This window comes from Cynoglossus semilaevis, chromosome 9 (assembly GCF_000523025.1).
Source record: "Cynoglossus semilaevis isolate Cse_v1.0 chromosome 9, Cse_v1.0, whole genome shotgun sequence".
NCBI classification, from domain to species: Eukaryota; Metazoa; Chordata; class Actinopteri; order Pleuronectiformes; family Cynoglossidae; genus Cynoglossus; species Cynoglossus semilaevis.
In genome coordinates, this window is record NC_024315.1 from 7,958,765 (window position 1) to 7,971,120 (window position 12,356).

Here is a 12,356-nt window from a genome sequence, read left to right on the forward strand (position 1 = left end):
GCGAAACGCTTGCTGCTGCCGCCGCTGGGAGGGTGGGCACGGGCGTCATAACCAATCACCACCCCTCGCTCCTTCAGGTTCTCAAAACTCTCCTCCAGATAGTGACAGAAGCCCTAGTTGGAATACAACATGTGGAAATACATGTTTTTTGTCACTACTCTTGTTCGTCTTGTTTTTCTTCTTCTCTGTTTTCTTTTCCTGTGGCTGTTTCTTTGCTAAACAGATTCAGTTGTTGAATCACCATGTCATGTCATTTTGGAATGATTGTATTCTTGTATTCAACCACAACAATTTACACTTAAAAAGAAAACACCTGATGTTGCCAAATCTTATTATTAAACACATTTTGCATTTAATAATGTGTTATGATTCCCATTCCTTTAGCATTAACTGACCTGAGTGGTCTGGATGATGGTGAGGTCATTCATACAGGACACACCGGGACCCATGGCTGCCCTGAGACCTGCCGTACCAAACTCCATTCTGGAGGAGAAACATTTCTTCAGAGCATCCACTGCTCCCTCCTTCATCATGTCCTGCACCAAAGATGCTGTTTTGGGATTCTGAGAAAGAAAAGCCATTTGTTGATAATATTATTTTATCTCTAACCCAAAAAGTTTGGGTTTAAAGTAATTCAGTTCAACTTTGAAACAGATGCTAAAAAAGCATGCATCTAGTTAAACATTTAAATCACATTACCAGTAAGTGGGCCCACAAGACCACTCCTGCTCAAATAAGCAGCAACACTGTTGTTTCAACACTAATGAATTCTAGCCCTGTCCACATTATAACTGAATTAGTGGCATCCTAACTCACAGGAATATCTTTAAAATGTCTTTAGAAGCTACTGCTACAATATATTTGTGTCAAAGTGTGACACATAAAGTGTGACAAATAAATAAATTTGGGGTAGTGGTGGCTTAGCGGTTAAGGAAGTGGACTTGAGTCCAGAAGGCTTCAGGTTAAGAGTCCACCAGTTGCCAAGTTACCACTGAGGTGCTCTCAGCAAGGCACCGTCCCCACACACTTAAAGCTGACAGCTGAGTGTGTGTGCAGTGGTGTGCTGTGTCACAATGATAAGTAGTTCACTTTCACTTTCACAATATGATTGGCAGAGGATACACAAATTTGGAAATACTGTCTTTACTGGAAGGATAACTAAGTATAAATCATGTGTTAAGGATTGTGAAACAGTCCTTGCAACAGACACAAGGCAGGAACTCATGCAGGAACCAAATACAGCCTCTCAAGGTTTATTTAGAATTTCAGTTAATTCATTAATGATATAATATTGATGTTTAGGAAATTTCTTTAAAAAAATTGAAACGTAACAATTCAGAACTAACCAATTTAGACAGCATTCATCTTACTCACTTCTAATGTCTGCAACTTCCATATTTATACTATCTCGACCTATTGGTAATTAGATCACAGCATAACATTTACAGCTTGTATAAAAGGGAAAAAAACATTCTAGTATAAAAGGAATGACATTTCAATAACTTAGAAACAGATATTTTATATCACCTAAGCAGAAAACGACACAAGGAGTAAAAATATACAGTACAGATAAGTACTGTGGCACACAATGGGGCTTTCAGTTTGCTCTTATTAATAGATTAAAAAGGGAAATATATTAAAATGTGTGCATGTACTATATGGACACCTTTATGTTTGTTGTTAGTCTGACAGATTTAACTAACGTCAAACCACAATCATATTGCATATGGTAATTCATAACTCAGGTATGTGAGCATTGTCTCTCGGCGTCTCGGCTAAATACGTTAGCTATGGGCTAACCTGGTCATACTGCAACCACTGACTGACAGCCTGGTCCAGCTCGATGTCACCGGTTCCGTCCCCCATGTTACACTTCCTGTTAAGTTCGCGAATAGTCCCGTTCTTGTTCTTCTCCTCCTGGGCTGACCCGTGTTCTGAGTCTTCTGGTTTCCACAAGTGACAGATTATATCTGTCTCGTACTCCGCCCCCTCTGTCGACAACCAAACCAAAATATCGCGAGTTTGCCGGAAACAGTTTCACGCCACGTACAGGAAACTTACGCGTGGAGTTTCAGGGGATATACGAACCATAACACACGTGACACCTGGGAACAGTTTGGCTGTCACACAGACCGGAAAATGCTGCTGAGTAGGAGTTCGAAGGCGGGTCTAACGATCAAATCAAGCAAACCATGGCCTGTGATTTGTTGCGTTCGAGTTGAAGGATGTGGATTGGAGGAGAGTTTGAGGGGCAAGTCTTTGCCAAACTAAGAGTTTGTTCTTGGCAAAAGGTTCCAGTGTAACCAGCTTTACGTGTGGCCAACTCCAGGGACTCTGTTAATGTGAAAATTACCTTTAAATGAGCGATTTACTGCGTGTAGACACCAGGATTTATTACTCGTTTGTAATGTGTGTATCTCTTGTCATTACAAGTATCTTGAATTGTCATAAATATTCGAGATTTAAAATACAGTACTCCACAATAAGCATACAATAAAACCCTAAACAATGTTGTATGTAAATACCAGTAATGTGTACACCCCCTAATGGCCTTCATCAGTAACTACATAGTTTCTCCTAGAAGGACAGGACGACGTCTACTGAAAGGATATGAGGTTGCCCAACGGGAGACCTTGGGAATCCCGAGGGCTATTTTACGTTCTGGAAGGGAGGGTTTAACTTTACGCCCGCCGGCGCTGTGGCTTAGTTGGTTAAAGCGCCTGTCTAGTAAACAGGAGATCCTGGGTTCGAATCCCAGCAGTGCCTTTATTAAGGTTTGCAAGTAGGAAAGCGGCCCTTTTATTTCACAATTACCATCCTGATTATATAAATAATGGATGAGACTATTCCCAGAGTTTTATTGAAGAAATGTATTTGTGTGTGATTGTGTTTAAGGTCTATGGTACTGTACTATATATATATATATATATATATATATATACACACACACACACACACACACACACATATATATGTTGCATGTTTCATTTTTTTAAAATTAGGACTTTGTTAATAGCTGGGTATACTGGTCATTGAAGAAAGGCACATGATCACAATTAGTTGTTTTGTTTCATTAATTTACTGCAAAAAAACATAGTCAAATTAAAATCCACATCACGTATGATCTGTATGATCTGAAGCCTGTCGCAGACACAGCAGAACCACTGTAGTACTGTTTGTTGTATTCTTTAAATGAATGAACACTTTTGGAGTAATTACAGTGAGAGTTGAAATCTGTGGTTATCATTCTGGACAGAACATGGGACTAAGACCTAAACTCCTCCTCCACTGATGTTTCACACTCAAAGAAAGACAGTAAAATAACTTCACTAAACTCCCACAGAATTTTATTTACCGAAGGCAAAAATCCTGTGCTTACTAAATATTGACTTTTCTGCAGTCATTATCATTTCATTGAATCAGGGAGAGAACGTCTACATCACATTTTGTCCATTGAATCATATAAACGTGGCCATGTGACACTGATACTGATGAAAATGCTGTCTCTGAACTGCCTTTTGTCAACACATTGGCACCTCTTCGTTTACCATCACTGTAACGTCTCAGATGCTGCCTGATGTAAATAAATACTACATGTTCACGCCCTATGAACTTTCACTCTGGATGTCACTATATCAGAAACTAGACAATCAGAAGCTGGACTATGGGATGAATTATGAGCAAAGAAATGTTGAAAAAAGACACCGTTTTGTTATTTAAAATATTTTGCACTTAAATAAGATCAGCTATGAACGCCATCAGTGCAATTTATAATACTGCTGTGATGAACAGGTTTGCTGAACAAAGAATAGCTATTCTCCACATGATGCCATCCAAAAATGTAGCACATGTCAGAGATTAGTCAAGTCCAAATGCCGGTCAAGCTATGCTAACTGCTGTTAACTTGTGGATGAGTCACATGACAGAATCTAATGTTTGTCACCTGCATTTCCTTACTGAAGCATTTGAAATAAAATCACATGATTTTAAAAATTCTTTACATTCCTCTGAACTGCAGACTGGTGGAAAATGTAGCTGTGAGATCATGTACCAGTCTGCTAGAATTTACATTGAAGTCAGCAAGTTTGTATCACTACATCAGACTTAAAAAAAGAAAAGAAAATGGACACACTTGATCCACTACCGTGTTAAACTGTCTGGAAAAAGTCTAAAAAATATCTGTGGATATGACATGAACGAATACTTTCTTTGACAGTCTTTTGTGCCAAGTACTAGTTTTAGTCATTGTTGAAAACAGTGATTCCTATTTAGAGGGAAAAACCCAATAAAACACTAACAGTGACATGTATGCATGTCTGGTCTGTTGGATTTTTCAGTTATGTTTTTTAATTTGTGACACTAAATGAGAAGGACATAAACAAAAAATTAAATATCTTCTTGTGTTCTGAACCTGGTGACCAAGAACACGTCAGCCTCATTTTTACACTGACTTCACAAACAGAATAATTCCTATGATGAGGATTCATCAATCCAAAACTGTTCTAATCCAGGATTAAACATTGGGTGTCAATGTTCACAATGACAACTGCTACTTCCACCAGTGTGTTGTCAGTACAGTACTGATTATTTCTACAATGAGAAATATAACAGGTGTTTTCAGTTAAATATCTCAGCCATTCATAAATCACAGGCCTGAAATTAAAAAGAAGTTACCAATCTGTAGACACGAGAGCCACGTCTCTTAAGTGGCACAAACCTACTCGTCATAAAGTCCTCGACCTTTGACACCACACAATTATCGATGCTATCTGCTGCGCCTCCTTTGTTTGATGATGAAGAGGTTCTCATCAGTCGGATACATCTGGGCAGCATTTCTTTTATTCCGACTCCTCCTCCTCTTCCTGTTCTCTGCTGCCTCTTGTTGAGACCCTGACCCTTGCTTTGCAAAGAGATGGTTTTGTCTGCTGCCTTCATGTCCACCTTTAGAAAAGCCCTGAGTTTTCTTCTTCTTTTTCATTTTGAACTTTTTCTTCTCCTTCCACTGTTCTTTGGCTCCTCCTCTGGGATAGTCATCTGCTTCATCCAAAATTAGTCTAGCGGGTGGGAGCGGGTCTCTGGAGGTTGGCACTGGTCTCTTGGGTTTCCACGGTTTGGCGTTGCCGCTGCTTTGCTGCTGTTTGCACTTGTTGAATTTATTTGTTTTTGTGGTTCTGTCATCGCTGTCTTTGAAAAAGATGTGGCTGGAACTGGGTTTGTGGTTGTTAGGTGTTTGGTCACCCCTGTGGTGACTGAGCTTCTGTTTCTTCTTTGCTGGTCCAGGAGTGACAGGGGTCTCCAGGGTGTCAGGGAAGCAACCATTTTTCTTCAGTTCTGGAGAAAAAAAGAAAAAACAGAATAGACTTTATCTTAATAAACAGAGATTTGTATACAGAGATCAATAAACAGGAGGTTAATTCACTTTCAAATTTGGTCACTTAATTCAATTTTTATGATGGTGTAATATTATTAATTCAAATGTTCTAGTTAATAAAATTCGACGCCTTTTGAACTTTTCGACCAACACAAAGAATTTTTTTCTATGTTCAAATGTTCTAGTTAATAAAATTGGACGCCTTTTGAACTTTTCGACCAACACTCATATTTAGATCAAAAGAACCAGTACACGTTAATGGGAATTTCAGCGGCAGCCCAAGGTTGCCACATGATGGAGGTGAACTCTCCCAACAGTAACTTGAGAACATCTCACCAGCCTGTAAACACTCTGTGTTTGTCTTCTTTGGGGGTCAAACCTGTTCAGCGTTCATATCTGAAAACACCTCGAGTGTTTTCACGGAGATTGAGGATTACTCATGTCACAGCATCAGCACCACAGCATCAGCACCACAGCAGGTCTGATCCAGTGGCAGGATGCTGTTTACACTTCTCCACGGCTTCAGCAGAGATAAAACTAATAACCAGAGTGTGGCTCAAGACAAAGAGTAAATGTTTGTGTAAGTGACTTACTTACCTTTAACCTTCAGCTTTAATCTGTGCTGCCTGCGCTTGACGTCCTCCAGGGTGTCGTAGTGGTTGATGAACGGGATGGAGGCAAAGACGCCATTGAACATCCTCTTCTGTGTGCATGACTGTGGAGGACCGGAAACCATGTGTGAATGTGTGTGAATACATGGCAAAAACAAGGCGCAACCTTTGATGTAACACATGATAGCACAGAAATATTCACTTTGGTTGTTACTGTACGCAACAAACTGGCTGTCGATTTAGTTTCTTTAAGATTTAAGACTAAGTCACAGAAGAAAAATTGAGTTGAGATCAGATTAAGTTTTAATTTACAGTAGGAAGCAGAGGAAACGTTTTTTTTTTAAGTATAATTTGAGTTTCCGGGATTTTTCAGTCAGAGAGACAGAGTGACTGAAAAAGGGTTAAATTGAGTAAGAGTGGAGTCTTCAGTTTGTGTCATCAGTTGAGTCATTAGTCCTGGACTTGAGTAAAGCAACACTTGATATACACTTGATGTATCACTCAACATATACTGCAATAAAGGGCAGGTTACAAATATTCAAAAGAACACTTTTACTTCATAGATGTTTCCTGTGCAAACTCTTTAATGTTTGAATTTGGTTTTCACACAAGACTATATAGTGTAGTGATCTTCCACTGGCGGCCCGTGGGCCAAATCTGGCACGTCAAACAATTGAATCCTGGGATATGAACTGTGTTCAATTTCCACCACATAAAAAATGTTTTTATTCCCGATTCTTTAATCAGAAAATTGAGAAAGAGATTTGATACTAACATACAACATGAAACGCAGGTCCATAAGAATTCCCCTGAGATACTCACATGGCCAAAGTGTCCTCTTCTGGAGCAGTTGTAACAATAGGCCGGAGATCGACCATTGTCCTGTCCCTCCAGCTTCGCAGGAGAACCTGTCTTGGTCTAAATAATGCACACAAAAAAAATCATATTAAAACGCTTGTTGCAAGGAAATAATGTCTTATATAAATTCACTTTTTCACAAAGGATACAAAGAATGAGTGATTTCCCACCGTTTGTCTCCCAGTCTCACACATTCTGACATCGCCCGCTATTAAAGCTGGACTCAGTGTGTCGCACAGTGAATACGTGCAGTGATATGAACCAGACTATCAGGGCTATAGTTAGAGGCCTGTAATGAGCCTGTATGATAAGTTACCCTGTCTGTGTGTGTGTGTGTGTGTGTGTGTGTGTGTGTGTGAGTGTGTGTTGGACACAGGGTCCTGTCCCCTATGGGCCAGTTTTCTGAAAGCCTTCCATGCTCCAGTGCTCACAGCAAATATACACTGATAAAGAAAAAGAGAGTCACAGCCACAAACACACCGGCACCATGCTGTTCCGTGCAGCTAACAGACACACACACACACCCAAACATACACACACACTCTCTCTCTCCCTCTGTCTCTCTCTCCTGATTCCAAGATTACAAATCATTTGTGTCCCATGTCATTTCTTAACCAACGCTTAGCCAACCACCTCTCCTCTCCCTTTCTTCTCCTCCGCTCTCTTCTTCCTCTTTTCCTCCATCCCCACATCCTTCCCCTCACCCTCCCCTCCCCTCTAACTCTCTCTCTTTTCCGCTTGAGCAGTTTTGCGGCAGAAAGGATGAATGCTATTAGAGCGTCGCGTCATTATCGGGTCAGACCGGCCGGGCCCATCTCCATCACAAAGGCCAGGAGATCACAGACCTCTTGTGAGCACGTACACACACACACACACACACATTCTAACCCAAACATACATACGTGTGTGTGTGTGTGCCCTTAGGAGATCACAGTCCCTGTCTCAAGCCCCCTCACCCTCAGCCTCCACCCTCCGTGCCCCTCTTCCCATTCATCTCTCATGTAAATTGGATGTAGGTCTCCCTCTGTCTCTTCCTTCCTGACCTTGGGCTGGTGTTATCTCTGCACACTCTGATCCAGAACACAGACGGAATGAATGAAGGCACCAGTCAAAGGAAAAAAAAAAGAGAAAGAAATGAAATCCTCTTCTTTTCTTCCATTAACCTGTAATATATGTCTGAAAACCTAGAGTGAACATGCATCTGCCAGGAGTTGTCTGACTCGTACAATATTAATTAACTGGAAGAAAAAAATCCCTTATCCCTCTCTGGGTCCACCTCTGTTTTCAACCAATGCCTCTTATCAGGGCATCTAAACAGCTAACAGGGTGAGGGCCTCAGGGATCAAATCAGGTTTTCTCTCCGTGTGTCTCTTCTTCTGTTCTGAGGGGACTCAGAAAGACGCTTGCTGTACAGCAAAGTCAAACCTGTCCAAACTGAGAAAGTGTCACACAGATGTGTTGAGTTTGCAGGTCAAACCTTTTTTTCGTGAGATCATCTTGACTTTTTGGCACAGACCCTGAAGTGAAAAAGTTGATTTCCAGAGTTTGATGAGTTTGAAGACCTTGAATTCAAGGTTGGTCTTTGACATTTAATTTGTTCTTGTGGAAATCTTCTCCAGTACATGAGTTGACTTTTCTTGCTTGTCATTAGATTCTTCATCCTGGACACATCATATCCGTCACCTGTGTGTCTCACTGTGGGGTCTGTGTTCTTTGTATTTTATTACTCTCCCTTCTCCAAATATATGAAACAGCCAAACTCCCGAAAAGTTGTGTGGAATTTTTCATTTGACCTGCTGATTCCACGCACCCCTAGAGGGCCCTGCCCCCCACTTTGGGAACCACTGGTCTACACTATGGCATCACTATGCCTGTGCACATTCCTGGAATGTACTATGGCCTGAGAACAGCTCAGTTATTGAGGAAGACAATCATTTTGAACTTGGTATTTGTTGGAAGAAATAAAAATGATTTTTTTTTACATATGCACAGAGAACTGTTTGATACATTTATTAGGGGAGTTAAGAGTGTTTGTTTGTAGCGAATGCTTGAGTAAAGACTAACTGAATTATCAAAATGACACAGTTCAATCTGCCACGCTCCAACATTCTGTATAGGAGTTGTTGTTTTTATAGACATTTAGTGAAGAAAAAAAAAATTGTAAGTTGTGTCTCTTTGGTTAACTGGCCACTGGAAGCAGGCACAGCAGGAGGAGTCAGGAGTTTGATTCACCGACTGCTGATATGACATGAAGAGTGACTGAAGCTTTTGCTGTCAGAAAAAAAAGGATTGCGAGAGAGAGGGAGAGAGAGAGTACTGACGATTTAGTTTGTGTGTGTCTCCGAAAAATTCTAAGGGCTTCGGCGTGCAAGCATAGACAACCAACCATCCGTGCCACCCCCTATCTCACACTCACACACAAACGTGTGCACACTTTTCCCACAGTTGCTCCGGCACATACATCGTGTCTCTCTAAGCTTTCCGCTGCTCCGTGCCTTCACTGCTGGTGGCAAAGCTGTGATAATCCTTTGGCCAACACAAAGCTACGACTGTTACAAACCACAATCCGAAGGAACACACACACACGCACACAGTTATAAAATGCAATCCGAGAAGCAAACAGGCTTGCGTGTGTGTGTGACAGAAAAGAGGGGGGTGTGTGATGTGAACAGTAGCGGGTGGTGGGAGTGTAGGCGACCAGGCCAGTGGCTCTGTTTTGCATATGTTATTGCAGCGATGGGGAGAGGTTTGCATATGTTACTGGAGCCACCAGGGAGCCACTCTGCATGCTTTATCATAGGAAACAGCCGCGCGACACTAAACAACACAATTGGGTTCATACCAAAGCAAATAGGCTTATGACGTGAGTCTGCAGCACGCCGGTAGGTACTCATTAAAACGAGTGTAGATTAGAGAGTGATTTTTAGGATTTTTTTTTTCTTTTTAAGTTCAACATCCACTCCTTTGATCTTCATTTTATTAAAACCATATTTTTCCCATTATACCTGCTCCATTTGTTGGACTTATTAGCCAAGACAATCACGAGACAACAGAGGAACCAGATGTGGTTCCTGATCCCTTTGTGTCTCACAAAGACCCAGACCAAAGCCCTGACTGACCCTAACCCGACCAGGAGTCTCACACAGTTCAGTTCCCATAATGCCTCTCTCGCCTCTCTCGCCCCCTCTCGCACGCACGTCAATCCTTGTGATTTTCTCTTCGGAAAGGAATATTCTCCTGGAATGCAATGATAATGTGATGCGGCAGTAAAAAGCAGTGGGGCTGCCACCCTAAAAGCACCACCCCACCCCCTCACCCACCCTTCCCACCACTACTCCCCACCCACTCTTATGTGGCAGAGACTGGAGGTAATCTGGTCACAGTGTGGAAGGCAGAATAGAGGGTACAATTTAATCTATTCAAATCTGGGTGAAACTAATTCAATTTCTATACTTGCTCTCCTTTCAGCACCGTGGTCGGAGTGATGCCTGTTTTAAAGCAAAGAGCTCGAACCCACTTTATTCTCTGCAATTAGACACAGCCAACACATGTGGACATAAGAGACAGGGATTTAGATGTACTACATACAGATGGACTGAGACGCTTATGCCCCGAGTCTGGAGGGTAAACCCTTATTACACATCTCAGCCAACACATCACGAACCGACACACACACACGCACGCACACAAAATCCCACACTTCCACACAGCCCAACAACACAATCAACATCATCCGTCTAAGCGAAAAACGCACAAAGCACGGCAAAGGCTGCAAGACCTCTGATAACACCCCACCTCTGTCTGTCTGTCTGTGTGTGTGTGTCTGTGTGTGTGTGAGACATTCCTATGCTTCTGCACATACATCCAGCAGTTTATGTAAGGACAATGATTCTGAGTGATGTCGGTAAAATGTTGTCTCTTCAGCCCAAACACCATATTAGAATATTAAAAATATCTGTCAGGACTTTAATTAAATATTACTCTAATCTCAGACTGCACAAGAGAATGTGGGCAGACCGTTTGGTTTTAGAGTTGTATTTTAGGATTTTGATAAATAAATACGGGTAAAAATTTACGTAAAAAGTAAAAAGTTACGCATAATCACATTCAATGTTATTTTATAGCCTTTCCCTGATGAAACCCAACCTGGGATTTAAGGCCTGCGTGGTATTGAACCTGGAGGCTATTGTTATCATTATGATAATTATTAATTAATTAATTATTATCATCACCATCATAATCATTATTATTATTATTATAACATACAGGAGCTTTGAGTCTTGCTTGTAATTAGTTCTACTTTCTTAATAGTGATCCTTTAACCTGACAACACGATTTAAACTCACTCATTTTGTGGGCTCTACACACACGGGATTATATTATACATGTTACTGTCGAAGTTCAAGAAAAACGTAAATCACATCGGGACGATGACGTTTCCTTGGTGACTCTGCAATCACATTTTTTCCCACCAAGGGGCGCTACAAGTCTTCGCAAGTTGTTAAAGAGATACAGCAACCACTTCGTTGAAGGCCATTATTTTTAACTGGAATAAGTTTGATTTCTTTCTTTTTTTTGATGCTGTCCGCGGAGTAAACATTTGTTTTATGCTCTGCTAAAAAATAAAAATATAATATAAATTCAGATAAATGTTCTGGTGGTGGTAGTGGTTCTGTCAGTCAAACCTCGTCTGTTGAAACTTTACACAATTTATAAACTGTATTAATCCAGTTCACACATTTGTTTTCATAACTTATTTTCATATTTTGCCTACATTTTTTTTATTTAAAATTTTTGTAACATTAACATGTATATTATTTGTAATGTGACTTTGAGAAAAGTCAGATGTTCACCTTAGTCGGAGGAAATGCTAATGCAGTTTCCTTTCTGCACAGAGGATGAATTTTAAGGGCCCACACCTCCTAACCTTGGGGTTAACAAAGAGTGGGAATGAAGGAGACTGGAGGAGAAAATTGCAGAGACATTAGGAAAGTGCCGAGGTGAGGGTGAGGAGGAGGAGGAGGAGGAGGAGGAGGAGGAGGAGGCGGAGAAGTAGGAGGAGGAGGAATGTCTGATGGAGTTCAGGCAGAGCAGTGAGTACAACTTCATATCTTTGTTGAAGAAAAAGGTCAGAGACTTTTTCTACCAGTGGAGACACTGACACACACTCATCGACAGTGGTACCATCAATGAACAGGCGCACAATCAGGTATCACAGCTACTATCTACAGACAAGCCAATCCCTGCTGAGTATTAACACTTGAACCAACCAGCTGCTCAGCCTTAACATTCCCCCTCTGCTCACACTCCTCCATTCAATACACTCACCCAGCTTCTTTCTGTCTTTTGTTTTGACCAAGATGAAAATATGAGTCATTTTAAATCTAATTTAAATGTTCACTCTGCTCTGTATCATTCATCAGAAACTGCTAAAACGCCCACCGCCCCGACCCCCCCAAGAACACACACAGTTTTCAGTTTTACTCGGGAATCACCTGCATTCACGTTCCTGAATT

At 41.1% G+C, this 12,356-nt stretch overlaps 2 protein-coding genes and 1 non-coding gene across 3 annotated transcripts in view; 1 reads left to right on the forward strand and 2 right to left on the reverse strand.

Moving 5' to 3' along the window:
• The window catches only part of pgm2 (phosphoglucomutase 2), a 6,939-nt gene extending 4,830 nt beyond the window's left edge, over positions 1 to 2,109 (reverse strand). Inside the window, 3 exon segments of the mRNA XM_025058740.1 lie at positions 2 to 113; positions 396 to 563; positions 1,801 to 2,109. Of these exon segments, the coding sequence (XP_024914508.1) occupies positions 2 to 113; positions 396 to 563; positions 1,801 to 1,866 (346 nt within the window). The 5' untranslated portion in view covers positions 1,867 to 2,109.
• Positions 2,110 to 2,692: 583 nt separating this feature from the next.
• Positions 2,693 to 2,766, forward strand: trnat-agu (transfer RNA threonine (anticodon AGU)). Its single transcript has one exon. It is a non-coding gene; the product is annotated as a tRNA-Thr (tRNA).
• A 294-nt stretch (positions 2,767 to 3,060) lies between these two features.
• zcchc7 (zinc finger, CCHC domain containing 7) overlaps positions 3,061 to 12,356 on the reverse strand; it is a 38,507-nt gene continuing 29,211 nt past the window's right edge. Inside the window, exons 8-10 of the mRNA XM_008316961.3 lie at positions 6,805 to 6,900; positions 5,969 to 6,086; positions 3,061 to 5,331 (exon numbers count right to left, since the gene is read on the reverse strand). Of these exons, the coding sequence (XP_008315183.1) occupies positions 4,766 to 5,331; positions 5,969 to 6,086; positions 6,805 to 6,900 (780 nt within the window). The 3' untranslated portion in view covers positions 3,061 to 4,765. The remainder of the gene's footprint in view (positions 5,332 to 5,968; positions 6,087 to 6,804; positions 6,901 to 12,356) is intronic.